The sequence below is a fragment of the Rhinolophus sinicus genome, chromosome 10 (assembly GCF_057876585.1).
Source record: "Rhinolophus sinicus isolate RSI-liver-muscle chromosome 10, RSI-T2T, whole genome shotgun sequence".
In the NCBI taxonomy this organism is placed as follows: domain Eukaryota; kingdom Metazoa; phylum Chordata; class Mammalia; order Chiroptera; family Rhinolophidae; genus Rhinolophus; species Rhinolophus sinicus.
This window is the reverse complement of record NC_142510.1, coordinates 5,114,341-5,134,956: the sequence shown is the minus strand read 5'-3', so window position 1 is coordinate 5,134,956 and position 20,616 is coordinate 5,114,341. Positions and strand designations below refer to the sequence as shown.

At 51.5% G+C, this 20,616-nt stretch overlaps 1 protein-coding gene across 2 annotated transcripts in view; it reads left to right on the top strand.

The window, feature by feature from the left end:
• ABCC1 (ATP binding cassette subfamily C member 1 (ABCC1 blood group)) overlaps window positions 1–19,646 on the top strand; it is a 114,547-nt gene extending 94,901 nt beyond the window's left edge. For both annotated transcript variants that reach the window (XM_074322977.2, XM_074322976.2), the window contains 12 exons: window positions 2,295–2,385; window positions 2,680–2,815; window positions 4,704–4,911; window positions 6,909–7,219; window positions 10,822–11,021; window positions 12,437–12,563; window positions 13,081–13,182; window positions 15,380–15,526; window positions 16,864–17,022; window positions 17,689–17,855; window positions 18,675–18,869; window positions 19,404–19,646. In XM_074322977.2, the coding sequence (XP_074179078.2) occupies window positions 2,295–2,385; window positions 2,680–2,815; window positions 4,704–4,911; window positions 6,909–7,219; window positions 10,822–11,021; window positions 12,437–12,563; window positions 13,081–13,182; window positions 15,380–15,526; window positions 16,864–17,022; window positions 17,689–17,855; window positions 18,675–18,869; window positions 19,404–19,512 (1,952 nt within the window). In that variant the 3' untranslated portion in view covers window positions 19,513–19,646. The remainder of the gene's footprint in view (window positions 1–2,294; window positions 2,386–2,679; window positions 2,816–4,703; window positions 4,912–6,908; window positions 7,220–10,821; window positions 11,022–12,436; window positions 12,564–13,080; window positions 13,183–15,379; window positions 15,527–16,863; window positions 17,023–17,688; window positions 17,856–18,674; window positions 18,870–19,403) is intronic.
• The last annotated feature ends 970 nt before the right edge of the window (window positions 19,647–20,616 follow it).

Here is a 20,616-nt window from a genome sequence, read left to right as displayed (position 1 = left end):
AAAGGCCTAAACTGCCCATTGGAGCAGGCCCATCCCTCCTGCCTTCCATAACCAGCAGTATGTGGCTGAAGGTCCCGACTGAGGGCCCTTTTACAAGCCCCAGAAGGTGACTCGGCCACTTAACAACAAGGGTGTTTACTAGAAGGTCACCAGGTAGCTCAGAAACTAAGGGCGAACCTGGGCACGCAGGCCTGGGAGAAACAGGAACTCTGGGAATGAGACTCCCTCAGGACTCAGGTAGGACTGCCTTGGTCCTTGTGGGGCCAATGACAGTTCACAGCTCTGGAAGTGGGGTTCTGATGGGCCGACCTTGGGCAGCGCCCCCCTCCCCTGCTTGATTGGTGGAGTCTGGGCACTCTGACGAACAGGCCTGCCAAGACCAAAGGAACGGGGAGGGCGGATCGCCTGCAAAGAAGGCAGAGGGACGGTGGACACACACACTCGCGTTGCCCTTCTTGGACTCTTAGTCCCTCCTCTTGCACAGGAGCACTTTCCAGTGCCCCAGTGGGTGCATCAGTCTGTGGGCAAAGTGGGCTACGAAGGGGAGGCCGTCAGGAGGCCGCTGTGCGGGCTCCCGTCCAGTCCTGGTGGCTGGTGCTGACTGAGGAGCAGGAAGGGAGGGCTGAGGCTTCCAGAGGCTGGCCTGGGAGCCGGGGGGACAGTGGAGGCTCCCTGAGGCATCCGCCCAGAGGGCAGGAACGCCTTCAGGCATCCCCCTCCCTGCACAGAGAAAGGTGGTCAGGGCCAGGCCCGGACCCCTGATCCTGGCATGGAGATGAGCACTGAGCATGTGCTGTCTGGGAAGTACCCCCTGTTATCACTCCTGTTTTGTTCAGCTTAGGGTTTTCTTTAATTAAAAAGAAAAGATTCTGACTTTAAAGGAAACGTTGAAAGCGGTGGTTCTCAATCCTGGCTGTGCACCAGACTCCCTGTAGAGCGCGCCTACTATACAGACGGCGATAGCACCACAGGGGAGCTTGTCCCGGCGTGCGTGACTGCCTCATCCATCCTCCTGCTCACGAGGGCAGGGCCTGCTCTGACCCCCATTTCGCACACGTGGAAGTTCACACTTGAGGCTCAGGTTTATCGCTTTCCAAGTGCGCGCAGCTAGGAAGGGAGAGAACACCTCGCTCCTGACTGTTCTAGCTCAGCGTGGAGGCCTCATCTGCCTGGCAGAGTCACTGCTGGCCCTGGGGCTGCATCCCGGGCATCCCCGGGTGTTTGGTTCACAGCCCAGATGGAGAATCACAGCTCGGAGCTCCACCCACCCCCGACCGCCCCGGAATGAGCAGCTTTCTCTCTTTGTCTTCGCATGGCTGTCACCCCAGAGTGCCTACCTTTTTCGCTTCTGCTTTTATGCATGTCATACCAGCATGTTCCCAGGTCACCCTGGCTGCGTGTTTATCCCCTTTGTAACTCCTCTCCTGCATCCCTCCCCTCCTCTCCTGGGGTCAGCCCTTTGGAGCCTTCGATTGTGCTTCTGTCTCATATTCTCTCTTTCTGTCTCCCCAAAATAGGAAATCAGAGCAGAGTCAGGGGTAATAAATGTGTCAGTGAGTAGTTGGGAAGATTAAAGGAGATAATATATGTCAGCACAGAGGTCAAAGAACTCACTTGATAAATGTTAGCCATCACTGTTGAGGTTAAGGGGATTAGTGTTGACAGGTGGGTGTTTCCTGGGATTGGCGCAGACGGCTGCTGTGCCCCATGGTGGCCATATCAGTTGTTAAAATATTTCCTTACTATTGGGGGAGCAGCCACTGCCCCAGGTACCCCCTACCCTGGACCTTCTGGACCTCCCTGTGATCCAGCAACCAAAGGGTTAACTCTTGGCATGGCAGGGGACCCCTGGGGCTCCACTGGCTGGTGCCAAAACTGGTTCTTAGCTGGGGATGCTTGGGGACCAGGGGGCTGTGCCCTTTCCCCATGTGTGGTTCCTTGCCGCCTGGCCCCAAGCCTCACATAGCAAAGAGACTGTCCGCTGAACAGAGTTGTACCCATCACTGATGGCACAGGGCACCCGCTCAGGCCCAGGGCCCTCAGCTATTGGGGCCCTCAAGACGGCTGCAAAGCCATCTCTGCCCCAAGGGAACCAGTCGGTAGCTAGCTAGTTGATATCTGCTGCACCCCAGCCGGGCGCCTGCTGGTGGCCTCAGCAAAGCAGGGCTTGCTTTCTCAGCTTACTGGCGGCCAGATTATCGGCCATCTCCTTCCCAAGTGACACGTTTTCCTTGTCTTTGATTTTGGCGTTGGCTCTTGGAACCACGATTCCCCCTTACTCTGTCTTCTGCCAGGGTTAGCAGGCCTGAGCGGTCCAGGGAAAGAGACGAAGCAAATGGAGAACGGCATGGTGGTGACGGACGCTGTGGGAAAGCAACTGCAGAGGTAAGTGCAGGGAGGGACGCCTGTTGCCATGGGTTCTCCAGATACCACGTTTCTGCTCCTGCCTGTGGGGAGATGGGACGGGGTCCCAGCCATGTGGCTCAACCTACCCAGAAAGGCCACATGATCTCTGGTAATGAGTGATGGTGTGCGTGAAGCTGACGACCACTGGTGGGCAAGAAAAGCTTACTGAGTAATGCCTTCCCCGCTCTGGGTCGTAAAATCAGGTGATTGAGCTGGTTTGGTACCTTGTTGGGGCTTCCACTGGCTGACACCCATGTGCCTTGCTTTTCCTAGACAGCTCAGCAGCTCCTCGTCCTACAGCGGGGACGTCAGCCGGCAACACAACAGCACCGCCGAGCTGCAGAAAGCTGAGACCAAGAAGGAGGACACTTGGAAGCTGATGGAGGCCGACAAGGCCCAGACAGGGAAGGTGAGCACCGGCTCCCTGAACGAGGGGTTAGCTCGTGTCGTCCTCACGAGGAGCCTGTAAAAGTACGTGCTCTGTAAGCGCGGGACCCCGAGGCCTGGGAGCCTAGGTGGTTGCCCAAGGTCACAGCCAGTGAGTGGCAGAGCGGGGATTTGAACCCTGGCAGTCAGACTCCAGGGTGGGCATTTGTCGGCTCTGCTGTACTGACTGTCACCTCCTTGGAGCAGCTGGGGGCCTCTCGTTAGCCGTAGGTGACCTGGACACTTCCCACCACGCAGGGTCCGGTTGTTTCAGGCTGTCCCAGACAACGGCACAGAAGAACACTAAGTCACATCGTCTGAAACAATGTTGGTTTTTCTTTTCGTTTCTCTTTTAGCCCTTGTGCTTACATCAGGAAGAATCTCTGTTGGTTGCTAGCTTGTCTGTAATACCTGTCAGTCCGTTTGGGCTGCTGTAACAGAATATCGTAGACCGGATGGCTTGGAAACACATTCATTGCTTACACTTCCCTAGGCTGGCAAGTCCAAGAGCAGGTTCAGATCTGGTGACGGCCGGCTTCCTGGTTCATAGACGGCTGCCTTCTTCCTGTGTCCTCACATGGCTGAAGGGGCGGGGAGACTCCCTGGGGTCTCACTCTCAGGGTGCTAACCCCATTCACGACCTCACACCTTCCAAAGGCCCCAGCTCCTACTGCCGTCACATTGGGGGTTAGGATTTCAATGTATGGATTTTTGGGGGACGCACACATTCCAATCTTTAGCAGTAACAGTTGCTGTCTTTTCTTTCTAACAAGCAGAATGGGTCTCAAGCTCTCCTTCTGTTGTAATATTTTTACAGTCACCTGTTTTGGGCAAGTGTCAGTAATTTTCTACTTGTGGCAATGATCTAAAGTTTATTTTTTTTAAATAAATGTGTTGTTTTTTTTTTCTTTTTCTTTTTTAAGAACAGGGAAATAGAGTTTTTCAAATAAGTGAAAAAATTAGTACACAGATAAAAACAACCAACCCATGAAGGTGGTATGGGAACCCCTGAGGGTGCGTTCAGACCTACCTGGATGTGAATCTCCTGGGACCCCCTGTTCCTGGCTTCTCCCCTCATCTTGCCATCACATCCATGGCCAGGGACAGAGGTGGCTATAGCGTGTCCCCCCCATTTGCTGACCCAGGGAACCAGAGAAATGACTCCCACTTGAGAAGGAAAGGCCAGAGGTTCCAGGCCCATTTGATCCCCAAATAATCCCACCCACCCAGAGGAGATGGGTCCCAGTGTTACCTGCATTTTTATACGTAAGAAAAACAGAGACGGGTGGGAGGGGCGTGTAAACTTGCCAAAGTCGGATCAGGAGGGGAGCTGGGCTCAGCTGCCTGGTCACTTCTGCCTCCCACGCTGTCACGTTCCACTGCTCATGAGGAAGGAGTCCCCTAGTCTTGCAGAGTCATTCCAGGGACAGCAGGCAGCTCAGCTGCGTGAGGGACCAAACTGGGAAATAATCATGTTCTTTAGCCCGACCCTCTCCCCACTATTTCAGTTAGAAACTAGAGACTAGAGAAAGAAAAATCAAAAGGAAGCACCCAGTTATACATCAGACCGCTGATCTTTTTCCTGTTACCTTTCAACCAGACTGCAATTCAGACATGACTTTTGTGACCCCCACATCCAGCTTGAAAAGCTTGGCAGGACAATGAGACAAGGAAAGATGCCTGGAGTTTGCTGAAACCACGCCCAGCGATGGCAGAGACCTTGACTTTCTCTGTGGCCGACTTTCTTGGTCGCCTAACTAAGGGGGGACGGGCGGGTGTCATAGGTGTGAGCACAGGGAGGGAGCTGGCCTTGGGCGGGGGTGATGTGGGGGGGCGCATTGTGTAAGACGCCTGTGTCCCGTGGCCCCCAGGTCAAGCTCGCCGTGTACTGGGAATACATGAAAGCCGTGGGGCTTCTCATCTCCTTCGTGAGCATCTTCCTCTTCTTGTGTAACCACGTGGCCGCCCTGGCCTCCAACTATTGGCTGAGCATCTGGACCGATGACCCCGTCATCAACGGGACCCAGCAGCACACAGAGGTCCGGCTGAGCGTCTATGGAGCCCTGGGCATCTCGCAAGGTGGGGGCCGCCCCTCTGCACCCTCCCCCACGCCCCCTGATTTTGGCATTTGGAACCACCTCTGTGGCTTATTAGAGAATTGATCGGTCCCCCCGCTTGTCAGGGTTTTGTAGAGCCCCAACCACGCCAAACCCAGACGAGCGGTGCCTGTCCCAGAGTAGACACTCAGATATGTGAGGAATGACTGTTTCTTGAATCTTTGTTGGCCCTAAGAAATGGGGGTGGGGGAGGGAACTCCAGTGTGCCCTTAAGCAGCAGATGAGGAAAGCTGAGGAAGAGACGCCATCTGGAGCTTTGGTGAGCACGACCCTCGCCCGTTGGTGCTCCATCAGGGCGAAGGGGTTTCTGCAAAGTCTCATTTCTGGACTTGTACCTGCTGTCCCAGGGTGGGAATTAGTTTATACTAGTGGTTTTTGACTCAAAGGGCATTTGGCAACGTAGAGAGATCCTTTGGGTTGTCACAGCTTCAGAGTGAGGGTGGGTCTGCTGGCATCTAGGGGCCTGGGATACAGCTCCGCATCCTGCAGTGCACAGCCCAGCCCCCACGATGGAGAATTATCCAGCCCCAAATGGCAATAGTGAAAAGTTGGAAACCCCACTGTCTACCCTTCTTGTGGTCTGGTCCCCTGAAGGTCCCCAAACACAACATTACTTGTACATGTTTCAACTTGTGTTACCCTTGCAGCAATCCCATGAGGTAGGAGCTAATATTTTCCCCATTTTAGAGATGCAGAAACTGAGGCCCAGAGAGGTTAAATAAGTTGCCCAAAGTCACACAGCTAATACATGGCAGAGCTGGCATTGAACAGGGCAGTCTGGCTCAGAGCTCAGGCTCTTAACCACTTCTCTACACAGTGTGCCCATAAAGACTGTATCTGTACATACACATGTACACTCAAGGTCTCTGTTACATACGTGTGTACAGCACATGTGTCCACATTTGACATTTTTGAGCACTTCCTGTGCGCCATGCACATTGTCAGGCGGGCCCTTCACATTTGACAGTGCTGTCAGGTAAGTATCATTGTCTCCATTTGACAGATGAGGAAACTGAGGTGTGGAGAGGTTAAGTGACTTGTGCAAGGTCCTGCAGCTGGTAGGTGATGGACAGGACTGGGCAGTGTTGGCTCCAGGGCCCGTCATTTTAGCCGGTGCCTCTTGGGTTTCTTCCTTGATCAAGAAGGCCAAGATTGAAGCCTCACCATCCCTATGGAATCACCTCTCTGCAAAGAATGGCTGCCCTCCTGTGGGTTGTTGGGAGGGGCCACACGTCTCTTGAAATGGCTTTGGAAAAACCCAGAAGACGTGGGTTTGTTAAATTTCTCAGTCCCTAACCCTCTCCTAGGGCAAAGGACTGTGGACTCCAAAATTATAATTGAGGGGAGGTGGTGCACAGAGAGGGTGTGAGGTTTTCCTGGGCTCACACAGCAGCAGCGTCTGTTAACACGAGAGCTGTACTGCCCTGTGACGACAGCCACAGGCCACGGGTGGCTATTTGCATTTCAGTTCATGAGAAGGAAATATAAGGAAACACTCAGTTGTCCGCTTGCACTGGCCACATTTCAGGTACCCAGCGGCCACCTGTGGTTATTGGCTCCTACACTGGACAGTGCAGACAGAACATTTCCATCCTCATAGAAAATTCCCCTGCACAGGGCTGGTCTAGGGGAGTCCGGCCTACAGGTTAAGAACTTGACCCTGGAGCAGGCCCCACGACTGGAACCCCAGCTAAGCTTCTGATTGGCTGAGAGTATTGACAAGGGTGAGAGAGTTCATCTGTCTTAGCTTCACTTTCCCCATCTGTGAAGTAGGTAGTGACAGAATGTATAGTCTTCGTAAGGATCAGATACCTGTTTAAAACTCTAGTACAGTGCTTTGCGCACAGTAAGTGCTCAAGAAATAGTAGCCATCGTCGTCATCATCATTGTTATTATTAGCTAGGAATCCAGCTGCCCCAGCCCCTCCCCCACTGTGGCGTTGACCGCGAGTGTTTGCAGGTGTCGCGGTGTTCGGCTACTCCATGGCACTGTCCGTCGGGGGCATCTTCGCCTCCCGCCACCTGCACCTGGACCTGCTACACAATGTCCTGCGCTCCCCCATGAGCTTCTTCGAGCGGACCCCTAGTGGGAACCTGGTGAACCGCTTCTCCAAGGAGCTGGACACGGTGGACTCCATGATCCCGCAGGTCATCAAGATGTTCATGGGCTCCCTGTTCAACGTCATCGGCGCCTGCATCATCATCCTGCTGGCCACGCCCATCGCCGCCGTCATCATCCCCCCCCTCGGCCTCATCTACTTCTTTGTCCAGGTAAGCGGTGGGCTCGCGGGGTCCGGCGGGAGCCCGGTGCTGTGTGAGCCGAGGGCTCACGTCATCGTACTGTTTGTCCAGTGCGAGGCTGTTGCGGCTTGGCTGGGGGAGCGTTCGGTTTGTCCTCAGTTTTGAATACCTTTTGTTGTTAACATGTGATACCCAAATGGACTTTTTTTCTAAAAAAATTGGTTTCATTTTTGTAGCGGTGAGTTATAAAAGGAAAAAAAAAAGTACAGCTAGAAAGATGCCTTTTATTATTGAAATTTCTTTAAAAATGTCATGAAATTCTCTGGTTCCCAAGGCCCCTGTAGACAGTGGAGATGGAATAACAGCCATTTAAACATGGTAGATGTTTACGTTTCTCTCTTGTACTAGAAACATAGAGATAGGTTACTAAGGGCCACTATGGCAGCGCCATGATTTTAAGAAGCCAGACTCCCTCACTGTTTCTTTGTTCTACCATCTTTGCACAAGCTTTTCATTCTTAAGTTGGTCTCATGGTCCAGGATGGCTCCTGGTGCTCCAGCCATCACATCTGTATTTCAGAAAACAAGATTGAGGGAGGGGAACAGGCAAGGGCGCATGAGTCAGCATCCCTTGTGGTTTCCTATGTTATTGCAGCACAGGCTGTATTTCCAGGTGACAGATGAGCATGTTGAGGCCCTACAAGCAGAGCTGGGAGTGTGAACTCGTCTGTGTGATTCCAAAGCTTGTGCTGGTAGTCAGGGCGCTGCTGCCTGCCTCTCCTTGCCCCTGCAAGGTTAGCTGCACCACACTTGGTCATGGGAGACGGCCGTTCAGATGGGAGCTTAACGACCGCGGCACAAAATAAGAGATTGTGAAGTGCTCTATGCCTAAAAGTGCACTGGGCCCTGCTCACGTGGGGTCCAGGAGGCCTGGGTCCAGTCAGCTACTATGGAGCGATTCTGTGATGGAACCTTATGTGTGTCTTTAACGGGGGTAATTAGGAAGGCACTGTTACAACACCAACAGTGTTATTTCTAAACAACAAAGGAAGTGAATGTAGCAGAGGAGCCTGTTGTATGCACGCTGTCATTATACCTAAGACGAAATGCACCTAATGAGTGGGCAGGACTGGAAAGGGAGGCAAAAAACGTGAAAGCATTGGCTGTCCGAGGGTTGGGCTTATGGGAAAGGTTTTTCTTCTTTTTTTTTTTTAAAATGGCTTTTGGCTACATATACACTCATCTGCAACCCAGCAGCCTCACTCCTCGGTAAATCTGCAAAAGAAACGAGAGAATGCATCTAGTTTAAAAATATATGTATGTGCTAGAATGTTCTTACCATCTTGAGTCCTACTAGCCCCAAAGTAGAAACACCTCAAATATCTGTTACGGGAGAATGGATGAGTACACGGTGGTGTCTTTACACGGTGGGTAGGACTCAGCGATGAAAAGGAAGGAACTGGTGGCACACGCAGCATAGGTGAATCTCACGGCTACTGTCTGTTTTGATCAAAAGAAACCAGACACAGAAGAGCACACACTGTTTGATTCTGTTTCTATGAAGTTCAAGAACAGGCATGAATGATAGGGCGATAGAAGTGAGAATGGGGACGAGAGGAGGTATTGAGTTTGAGAGGACGCGAGAATTTTGTGGATTGCTGAAAATGTTCCAAGACTGTCATCAGGTAGCAGGTATGCAGTATAGATAAAAGTGAAAAGCCATCACGCTGTAAAGATTCAATGCACTTTCCAGCAGGTATGTGTTACATCTCAATTAAAAAGTGCCTTTTAGATGGGCGTGTGGATGGGTATATATACACGTACACACTTTCTTTTTCTCTCTTTTCGGGACAAGATCTACAAGGCTCTACACTGGAATTTGAATAGTGTTTATTTCAGGACAGGGACTAATGTACCATTTATTTCATCTTCCTGTCTATATCACCCACCCATCCCCACGCTTTTTACGATGGCTGTACGTTACTGTTTTGATTGAAAAGTAAGTCATTTTCATAAAAAGGTAATGTAAGAGGGGTAAGGTGATGTGGGATTCTGTTGGGACCTCTCGCTGGCTGGCATGAGGCATTTCTGGAATTGTTTGGCACCCACGCAAACCACCCGGCTGCGTGTCGTTTTGTCTTAGGCCTCAGCCCACTGCCTGGCACGAGGCAGGTGCTTGTTGAGTGGTCATTTTTATTCGTGAGCACCAGGCGCTGCCTTGGTCTCTGAAGAGGAAGGGAAGTCCAGGGCTGCATTACATCTCTCGGAAAAGAGTTTCAAAGGGAAGCTGATATTTAGAAATCAGATTATTTCTTAACAAAAAATTGTCTCTGGCTAGATTTCCACAGTAAGTAAAATTCTGAGGACTTGACAAGTGGAGTCAGTTGAGCAGGTAAAAAACACTTCAGAACAGTTTCCATCCGAGATCTTTAGAAAGAAAGCCAGTGAGAAGAGGGGATCACAGTCGAGGGTAATGAGGGGGGATCCCCCAGGCACATTGGTCCATGCCGTGGGGTCTGGATTTCATTCAAGGCAGTGGGAGCCACTGGAGGAGAGATGTCATCAATCCCACATTCGGGGAATTGGCAGAACACCCTTTCTGGGACTGCCCAGATCGCTGTGGTCCCTGGATTAGCTTTCAGAGGTTTGGGAGCCCCAGAAGGCTGCCCAACTGTGGGCTCAAGTTACTGCATGAGCTGCCGTCCGGGAAGAAGCTGCAACCTCAGGCCCTGAGAGCCGCCCATTCCATTTGGTACGCTCCGCGGAAGGTCTCTGGCCCAAGATGGCCCAGGACACCTGTCGCAGGGCAGGACTCAGGGAGGCCCGGCCCCTAACCACCCGTTGCTCATCCCTCCGGCTCTGTTTGTAAAGCAGTTGCTTATACATTTCATCTTTACTGCCTCTAGTTAGGGACCCTCGGTCTCACCAGTTCCATTTGTACAGGTGAGATAACTCAGGCCAAAAGAGCTCGTGTCCTTAGGTGACCAGTCCCGCGTCTGTTCACAGCTCCTCGAGGCTTCCAGGGGTGATTTGCTTTTGTTCCATCTCCAGCAAGAGCTTATCTCTGCCAGGCCCTGGCTGAGTGCCCGGCTTAGGGCAGGAGCAGAACAGATGTACTCTCTGCACACACGAACGGGTGGAATCAAGGTATGAGCGGAGGTCTGATCGTCCCCAAAATGTGTGCCGAAAGCCACACGGCTGGGTCCGTAAAACCCTAGAGGTCAGTGGCTTCAGAGATGCTGTATGGTGCAGAGGTTGGCACTTTGCGGCCAGGCTGTCCGGGTTCAAATCCCAGCTCTGCGACTTCCTTGCCACATGAACTTAGGGAAGAGGTTAGCCAACTTCTTTGTGCCTTAGTGACTGGGTAAGACAGGAACGAGCACCCAAGAGGTTTTTGGTGAGTATTAAATGAGCAGGTGCACGGAAGTATTTAAAACAGTGCCTAGGAGTGTGGGCTCTGCGTAAGTGTCAGCTATGAATCGGGGCGTCCCCGCGTCGTTCTTGTTGGCTGTGCACCCGCAGTTCACCTGTCGAGCAGAGACCCCGGTGACGAGCAGTCCAGCGCCAGCTTTTTGCCTCCTGGACGTCTCACTGGGGCAGCTCCGCCACGTCCCGCTTCCGTTCTCCCCGCAGAAGTTCTACGTGGCCTCCTCCCGGCAGCTGAAGCGCCTGGAATCGGTCAGCCGCTCTCCAGTTTACTCCCACTTCAACGAGACGCTGCTGGGGGTCAGCGTCATCCGGGCCTTCGCGGAGCAGGAGCGCTTCATCCGCCAGAGCGACCTGAAGGTGGACGAGAACCAGAAGGCGTATTACCCCGGCATCGTGGCCAACAGGTGGGCGCAGCGGCTGGGGAGGGGGCGGGAAGCCAAACGGAGGCCCTCCCCGTGGATGCGGGAACTGTCCTTTGGCTGTCATGCTGGGGGTACAAGATCACCAGTGACCAACAGACTCAGCTATTGAGTGTTTTCCTACAATAGTTCCCAGCTCAGGGTGATCACCCCTCACCCCACCAACCCCATCGTGAGTATGGGAAGCTATTCCTAATACCGTGTTTCCCCGGAAATAAGACCCGGTCTTACATGAAGTTTTGCTCCAAAAGATGCATGACGGCTTATGTTCAGGGGATGTCCTCCTGAAAAATCATGCTAGGGCTGATTTTCCGGTTAGGTCTTATTTTCCGGGAAACACGGTATTAGGTTGAACCATGTGAAATTGCCATTTGGGGCATCAAGAATGATTGACTAATATTAATCTAAAAAAGGGACAGACGCTTGCTAATTACTGGCTCTGTCAGATTTATCCCTAAAATAGTGTCCTCCTTACTCGCTTGCATCATGATGTACTTTTTGAGATATGGGGTGGTAAACCCTGGGGCGGGGGTAACAGCCTGAAAGCGAGCCCTCAGAACCAGCTGTCAGTCCATCACACACAATATAACCCGATAGTGTAAGACTGGGTGGGACACTGTGGATTACTGGAGCCCTTGCCTTCCCTGGCAGACTTTTTAGGGTTTGTCACAGTCTCCGGTCTGTGTGTGAGAGTAGCTCACCCCGTGAAGAGTCCCGTGGATCTTCAGGGCTGTAGTGAACAGCACGTTCACACGACCATTTCCCTGGAATGCTTTACATTTTGAAACATTAAAATAATATTCCCAATGCTGTGTGATGTCTTACAAACATTAGCTTTAAACCATTAAAATATCTGTTTATATTTTAAAAAGTGAAACAATCCATTTTCAAGTTTCTGAGATGAGAACGATCTGGGTGTGGGAACACTTAACAGCTGCATTGAAAAGGGTGGTTTATTTCTCAACCCCTCCACCCACCGCTTCTGCCAAGAGAAGGTTATTTTAAATCAGTGGTGCCTCTTACAGTGCATGACTTCTTAGTATTTAGGAATTTTCCAGGATGTCTTTTTTGAAAAATGCATACATGGGTTATATCTTAAAGATTTCAGTGAGAAAAAGTTGGTTCTTCAAAAGGCAAGCTTCGTTTCCTGGGAAGATTGCTTCTGGAGAACTCTGTTTTAATACCTGGGGTTGCCAGGTGAATGAGGAATGACTGAAATACTGCCCCTTCGACCCTCCTTCCCCTCGTGCCTTATGAGCAGGGCAGAGAAGGCGTCTTTCAGAAATGTCGGGTTATTTCAGTTAGCAAAGTACCCCCCGCTTGGAACCGGAAACCAAGTCTCTGAAAAGCTGACTCCAGGTGTGTGTGTGTCTGTCTGTCTGTCTGTGTGTCTCATGCAGGTGGCTGGCCGTGCGGCTGGAGTGTGTGGGCAACTGCATCGTCCTGTTTGCCGCTCTGTTTGCTGTGATCTCCCGGCACAGCCTTAGCGCCGGCTTGGTGGGCCTCTCAGTATCTTACTCGTTGCAGGTAAGAGGGGATGAACTTGCTGGATTTTGCATTTCTCTTAATGGGGGAGCCAGTTGTCAGGTTCTTGGGCCTTTGCTCTGAGTCCCTGTGGGATTGATTGGTGGAGAGGAAAAGAGTTTGTTGGAATTTGAGGAGCGAGTCTAGAGCCCAGTGACCAACTGGAGCAGCAGAGAAATTAGGCATGTGGCCTCGATGCCTCCAACTATAAGAAATGCTTTTAACACTATAAATTTCCCTCAAAGCACTGCTTTAACTGGCATCTCTCAAATTTTGATACATTGTGTTTTCCTGTTACATAGTTCAAAATACTTTCTCATTTCCTTCTGTCTACCGGTGTGGCCCAGGGGTGATTTTGAAATGTGTTTCTTGCTTAAGAGATGCAGTGGAGCAAGTCTGGGTGAAGACTGTGTGTGGGGTTGTTTTCAGTACCTTTCTCAACGGAAATATTTCATAACCCATAATTACTTCATTAAAATAAAGCAACTCAGGCTCACTCTAGAAACTCTTCCACTCACAGGTTACCACCTACTTGAACTGGCTCGTTCGGATGTCGTCAGAGATGGAGACTAACATTGTGGCCGTGGAGAGACTCAAGGAGTATTCCGAAATCGAGAAGGAGGTAGAGCAAGCCCCTGGCCTGACCTCTTGGCCATGATCTTCTGTGTGGCTTTATCCATAGAGGGCTCCCTCTGAGCCCAACAGGCAACCTCTGTCTGACAAAAATAATCTGTTATTTGTTATGTATTTTTATAGGGGACTTGTATTATGGAAAGGAGACTAGTTCCCTTTTTAAATACATTTTAAAATTAAGTATATATGAGTTAATTAAAAGTATTCAAAGTCAGACTATTCAAAACGAGAATTAGTGCATGGATATTGCAAAAATCATCATATTTGTAAGGAATTGACCCAAGTTTGGGAAACGCTGCAGTTATTGTTTATAGATAGAGGAAAGGTACCTTAGGGAGAGATGATGGCTTATCCAAGGTCACACATGTGGTTAGTAGGACCCAAGTCTCCAGACTTCAGTGGCATGTTGCCCCTACTAACTGCCTTATTCTGCCTGCACACCACCACCGGTAGCAGTCGTGGTGATGATAATGACAATAGCAGTAATGCCTGGAGATGTCACCATCCCCATCACCACCAGTAATAATAGGGACACATATTGTGTCCTTGGGGAGGTGTCAGGCCCTGTCCTAAAACATTTCACATAGAGTAATTCATATAATCTTTACACAGCCTTATAACTCACATTCTATCATTATCCCCATTTTATAGGTGAGGAAACTGAGACACAAAGAGATTGAATTACTGGCCTAAGATCACATGGCTGGTGAATGGCAGACCCAGGATTTGGGTCTATACCATGGTGCCACACCGCCTCCCAAGAAAATGCTCCTTGGGAATGACACCAAGGTGGCCCCAGTGAAACTCTCTCTTAAACGATTTACAGAGGTGACTTATGTCTCTGGTCCTTTAATGCTCTGACGTGGTGAACCAGGTCCCACTTCATCAGAGACCATTCAGAAGGGTGTGAGTGCCCCCTGTGGGAATAAGATTGCATTACTGAGGAGTTTCCCACTCTGTACTGAATAATTTATTTTTTTGTAACAGCTTTGAGATATAATTCACATGCCATGCAAGTCACCCATTTAAAGTGTGCAATTCAATTTAATTTGTTTTACAAAAAATATTTTACTTGCTTTTACCTCTTTATTTGTTTTTATACTTTTAGAATAAGAGCATATTTGAAAAATACGAGACAGTAAAGATCACCCAGAGTCCTACCACTATTAAAATGTATATGTTGACTTCTGTGTTGATATATTATATATAATATATATTTATAGTTAGAAAGTCCCACTCATTTCTCTCCAGTCCCTTCTCTGTTCTTATAGCATGTCCCTTTCATTTGTATACATAGATTATAAAAGGAAATATGCTTGTTGTAAGAAAAGTTACTATAAGAACTTCATAGGGAAGGATATGTATTCTTTTTTATTGTTCTCTCTATTCCTAGCTTTCCCCAAAGATAGCCCCCAGCCTAGCCCAGAGCATCACCAGTTGGAGACCTCAGGAAATGCTGAACTGAAGTCAGAAGCTTTTCAGAAATAGGGGTGTGTGACCTGGGGCAAGTTACTTACCTAACTCTGTGTCTCAGTTTCCTCGCGTATAAACAGAGGATAATGACAGGACTCCACGTAAGGGAGTGTATAGTGCGGATTAAATGAGCTGATACGACAGAGGGACCTTGAAGTGTTTGCTGCCACTTTAATTATTGTGCTCCAGACCTGGAAGGCAGTCAACCCTGTGCCTGTCAGAGAAGACCCCTCATTCATTCATTCAGTCCTTAATTATGCATTGAGCACCTACTATGTGCTCTGGGCCCTAGAATGTGACAGTAAATAAACAATAAAAGAACCTGTCCTCACAGAATGGTTATTCCAGTGGGTGTGGGTGACTGAATGGTTGGTGCTCTGAAGGAGAATGAAGCAGGGGTGAGGAGAGAGGGGTGCAGGGCTAGGTGGAAGGTCTGAATCGACCTGAGGTCTGCAGGACGAGAGGGAGCAGGCTGAATGGATAGTTTGGAGAAGAGCCATCCAGGCAGAGGGAGCGGCGGGTGCAAAGGCCCAGCAGCAGGACGTGTGGGTGTCTTGTCTTTGAGGAACCGCCCTGACGTCATTGTGGGAAGTAGAGTGAGCGAGAGAGAGAGAGAGAGAGAGAGGGAGGTGAGGCTGGAGCGGTTGTGGAGCCTTGGAGCGTGTGAGGTGGCCCTCAGGTTCCTTATTCACCCGCCACCCCCCCATTCGCAGGCTCCCTGGCGGATTGAGGAGAGGGCTCCCCCCAGCACCTGGCCCCAGGTGGGCCGCGTGGAATTCCGGGACTTCGGCCTGCGTTACCGAGACGACCTGGACTTGGTGCTCAAGCACATCAACGTCACCATCGAGGGAGGGGAAAAGGTGGGTGCACACTGGCCCCCCCGCCTGTCCACGTCGGGTATAGGTTTCGTCATTCCCCCAGTCTGTCATGGCTCCATACGACAGGATGGCGTGGCCATTTTTGGGAGGGGTTGTGGAAGTAAGAGCTGCTCAGAGTGTCTGACAGGACTGCAAACTGGTAGCCTAAGGGCCACATGAGGCCCACAGATGGGTTTGGGGGGGTGGGAAAGTTGAATAAGTTGCAAATATTAAAAAATCTTGAACGTTTTATATAAAAATCCATTTCCTGCTTTTCTTGAAAGAGCACATCATCTAGGCCCTCTGGGCCCATACTCCTCGCCTGGCTCCTTCTAGCCAAGATGTGTGCTTCCCAGTTCACTTGGTCCTTCCGCACCCCATCAGGGACCTGCGTGGCCCCTGAGTAGGCACTGAGTTTGTAGTCTCTAGGATAGAAAGATGTCACCATCACTGCTAGGGATTGGCTCAAGGGACATGGGAAATTATCAGAATTTTGAAACATACCCTTGATCCCAAGCTGTTCCCGGAAGACAATCCTTCTTCCCCTGAGACCCTCACACCCGCCTCAGAAATTAGACCAAGGGTCTTCCTGGCCGTTTTCCAGGGGACAGTGCTTCTTTCGTCGCCAAACATATGGACTTGTTAAATTTGTCCCTAACACAAGGCTCAGAATGTTCCGTTCCCACGAGACAGTTTCTCTAACTTACAACGAGGGGATGAGCAGAGAGGGCGGTGATCTCGCTGAGGCTTTAGGGCTTATGTTATGTCAGGAGGCTGCTCTGTGCCATCACTGTCGGAGGGTGGGGGGAGCCTGCTCTGCAGAGCCCAGATGAGAAGGCGAGAGTTGTATTTGGGTGTCAGGACCATTAATCATGGGCTGTTACATGGGGAGCCCAGAGACCAGGTCACGCCCATTAACCCCTTTTTGCTCACACAGCTGGGGGAGGGATAGGGGGTGTCCAGGGGGATCTGCTTGAATCTGAGCTATTTCAACAGCTTAGGATGGGAAACTCACCATCAAAGAAGTAAAAAAACAGCGTGACGGACGTACCTGATTGTTAATATTATCTTGAGTTGACAATAATAGGGCCTATTGAAAACCTCTCCTGCCTGATGCCTGTCTCTTTGGAGGTCTCTAGTAGCTCATAAAAAGAGCTGGCAGAGAAAAGGGAGTCCTTGACCTCTGGCCCAAACAGCCCCTGGGAAAGTGGTGAGGGAGAAGGGCGACCAGATGACTGACTGCCCTGGGGCCGATGCCTGAAGCGAGGTTATTCTGGGGCAGATGGGGACCCGCAGAGAGCGGCTCTCCCCCCTCACGCTGGGCCCTTCCTGTCCCACAGGTGGGCATCGTGGGGCGGACAGGAGCTGGGAAGTCATCCCTGACCCTGGGCTTGTTTCGGATCAACGAGTCTGCCGAGGGAGAGATCATTATCGACGGCATCAACATTGCCAAGATCGGCCTGCACGACCTGCGGTTCAAGATCACCATCATCCCCCAGGTGGGGCCGGGCGCGGCTGAGTCGCGAGCGCGCTGTGAGCGTATTCTCAGGACACATGGGATGCGTGCCGGGTTGATTATCATTATTGAAACTGTGCCGTGTTTCCTCTCTACTGACACTCCTCCTAGCATATAAGTGTAATGGGAATCCCCTCCTGCCACCCAGTCGGCTGTTTCCTGAGTGTTACCAGGATCCAGTGAGACACCGGCTTCTCTGGCATCTGCCCATCAGAACACAAATCTCTAACCCTCCGAAGAGCTAAATAAGAAATAAGCATTTTCTAGACTGATTTCTGAAGGTGGCGATTCCCTACTATTGCTTCTTCATGTTATTTTCCCTGAAATTTCTTCTAAGATTCTTTTCTGGAGGGAGAGGATGGGGAGGAATCCACAGTACTTTACAATTAGGAGTTAGCCATGCTGCATCTCCCTTCTGGAAGGTTCCTGACACGTTTGCATATTGAAGTCTCTGGGAAGTCTTGCAAAAAGTAATCTTATGTCACCTAACCCAGAGTTTTCCAGACTCTTTGCCCCATTATTAACAAGGAACTCTGGAGCCCCATCTTGAAAAAATTCTGGCAAGAACTTTGTGTGGCCCACCTGTGCCCCATCCACGTCCACCATGACAGGAGCCTCATATGCCATCTACCGTCTTCTCTCTGAACAGGACCCCGTTTTGTTTTCGGGTTCCCTCCGCATGAACCTGGACCCGTTCAGCCAGTACTCAGATGAGGAAGTCTGGACCTCACTGGAGCTGGCTCACCTCAAGAATTTCGTGTCGGCTCTTCCCGATAAGCTGAACCACGAGTGTGCAGAAGGCGGAGAGAACCTGAGGTAGGTGCCGGGAGGGGGATGAGGTCCCTCAGCTTCACCTTGGTCCGGGTGCTTGAGGATTCTGTCCTTTTGCATCAGTGTCAGACCCGGGTGTGAGTCCCAGCCCTGCCACAGCCCAGCCTTTTGTCTCCTGGGGCCTCCGTTTCAGTATCTGTAAAATGGGTTTCAATCCAGGCTCATTTTACCATGAGGTATAACTAGGATGGTTGCTGTATTTCCTTTCTTACACCAAGTCCATTCAGTGGAGAGTGACTGTCTGTTGTTAAACCACTGAAAGGTTTCCCTTCCGGTCAGTAAACAGCGCTGCTGAGCTTCTGGGACCCACTGCTGCCCCAGCTGCTGGCCCTTCTCCCAGGATCCACCCATGACCCGGCATCGAACGTGTTAATACCTGGCACAGCGGGGAGACTTTGAGTCCAGCTCCCGTGTCAGTAGTCAGGGCCAGGTTCAGTTGTCCGTCACATGACAACCAAGCACCAAACCTTGGGTGTGTCCCATAGTAGCAGTGACGGCTCAGGCACGGGGTGGCCAAGCTGGGTGGCTCCACTGATCTGTCACACGACCCATGCTGAACTGATGAGTGATTTGGGGCGTTACTCTGAGGCCTGTGTTGAGAACGATAGGGAGCCGCTGCCAGCTCAGCAGGAAGAACGTTCTGATCAGTTACTCATGTCTGCCACAGGCGCGGGCGTGGGAGTGGACGTGCTCTCCTGGTCCGAGCCACACCAAGTGTCTCTCTCCCTTCCGCCCGCTCAGGCCTGGGCTCAGGGTCTGGGGCGGTTCTGACGCTGTCTCCCCTGGTCTCTTTCTCCCGGTCAGCGTCGGGCAGCGCCAGCTTGTGTGCCTGGCCCGGGCCCTGCTGAGGAAGACGAAGATCCTTGTGCTGGATGAGGCCACGGCTGCCGTGGACCTGGAAACGGATGACGTCATCCAGTCCACCATCCGGACGCAGTTCGAAGGCTGTACTGTGCTCACCATTGCTCACCGGCTCAACACCATCATGGATTATACGAGGTGAAGCCCCTGGCACAGGGCCTGTCCACGGACTCATTCTAACGTTCACTCACTCATTGATTCTCAACACCATCCTTATGCCTTGTGACAGGGGGTACCCAGTGTTTCTGACGTCACTCCATCATTTATTCAGTCAACACACGTGTGGAGTGCCTGCCCCATTCCTGGGCCCGTTGCAGGCACTGGGGGTTCAGCAGGGAACTGTCAGACAAGGAACCTGCCTAAGGGACCTTATAGATCAGTTGGGGGCTGGGTGCGAAGACAGACAACAAGCACAGCAACAAGTGAAAGCGAATTGTGCTGGGAAGGAAATACAGGAGGTGATAGCGGGCACCGTAGCAGCATCCTAGGACTTGGGCATTGGCTAGAAATAGGGACTGCGGATGGGCAACCAGCTGGCAGACAACTGCGCCAGTCCTAGCAGAAAGTGTTAGGGGCCCAACCCAAAGCAGGGACTTGCCCAGGTGGGCTTTTGGGGGCATGAGGTGCCAGCCACTTCCCTACCACTCATGTCTGCATCCCCTCCCCTTGCAGGGTGATCGTGCTGGACAAAGGAGAAATCCTGGAGTGCGGGCCCCCGTCCGACCTCCTGCAGCAGCGAGGTCTCTTCTACACCATGGCCAAAGATGCTGGCTTGGTGTGAGCCCCGGAGCTGTGCGTCTGGTCTGATCCGCAGGGCTCACATGCCAGCCCCCCAGGATGAGTCAGCTTCCTTGGGAACCCAAGCCTCCCGTATACTGAAACCAAAAAAAGAAAAACCAAATCCCCAAAACCAAAACACACAGAAAGCAGCCATCATCTGGCCCTCCGGCCTGGACTTGGCCGTGAAGAAACAGGAGAGACCCGGGTCTGCATCCACCCAAAACACGCACACCTTTGCCTCTGTCACCCCCCACACGCACACACACACAAGAAGCACACATGTTCCCGCACCCCTGAGAATGCTGGCCCGTGCTCTTGGTGCTCTGCGGGGAGGTTTTGACAGCCAGACTCCGGAGAAATTGCTTGCGGAAAATATGCTAGTGACCAAATCCAGCCAACTGCCTCGGATCTCTGCAGCAAGAGCCGGTGGACACCAAGTCTTCGAGAAGCTCCCTGGCCCCTGGCAGCTGCCCCCAGCATCTCTAACGTCCTTGTCAGGCTCAACCGAGAATGCTTCGTTTCCTCGCAGCTGCAGGTTAGAGGTGAAGATCATTCTCACCGTCAGGCAGTGTCCCAAGGGCCATGGCTTCTCTCACCAACTATCTGGTCTTCCGGGCGCTAGGAGCTGGGAACCACCATCCCAGCACTGCCTCACCGGCCGGAGGCAGCCTCGTCACCCACACGTTTCCCACTGGCAGGACTTGGCTGGCTTTGCAGGCGACCCAGACCTGGAACTCCTGGGTCCGGAGATGCTCTCTCAATGCCGCCGTCCCGCGTGGTTGCTCGCCTCACCCACTCCAGCCTTTTCCTCGCTTTCCCTCATCCCTCTTTTTACCCATTGCTAGAAGGGGTTTGCTCTGGTACCTGAAAAATGTCTGCTCTTGGTTGCGAAGCGTTCAAAGCCGAGAGCCCTAGGTACCTCCAAGTATGACCAGTGGGGACTAAAAAGAGCTCCGTTGAATCTTCTCACTTTTTAGATTTCAGTTCCTCACCCTCGGCCTGTGGGTAGCTGTCAAGGATGGCAGTGTGGAGAAGCTGACATTTTGTTACAGCGTGTCTTCCAGGACAAGAAAAGAACCTGTTTACGAATGTCAGTGATTTCTTT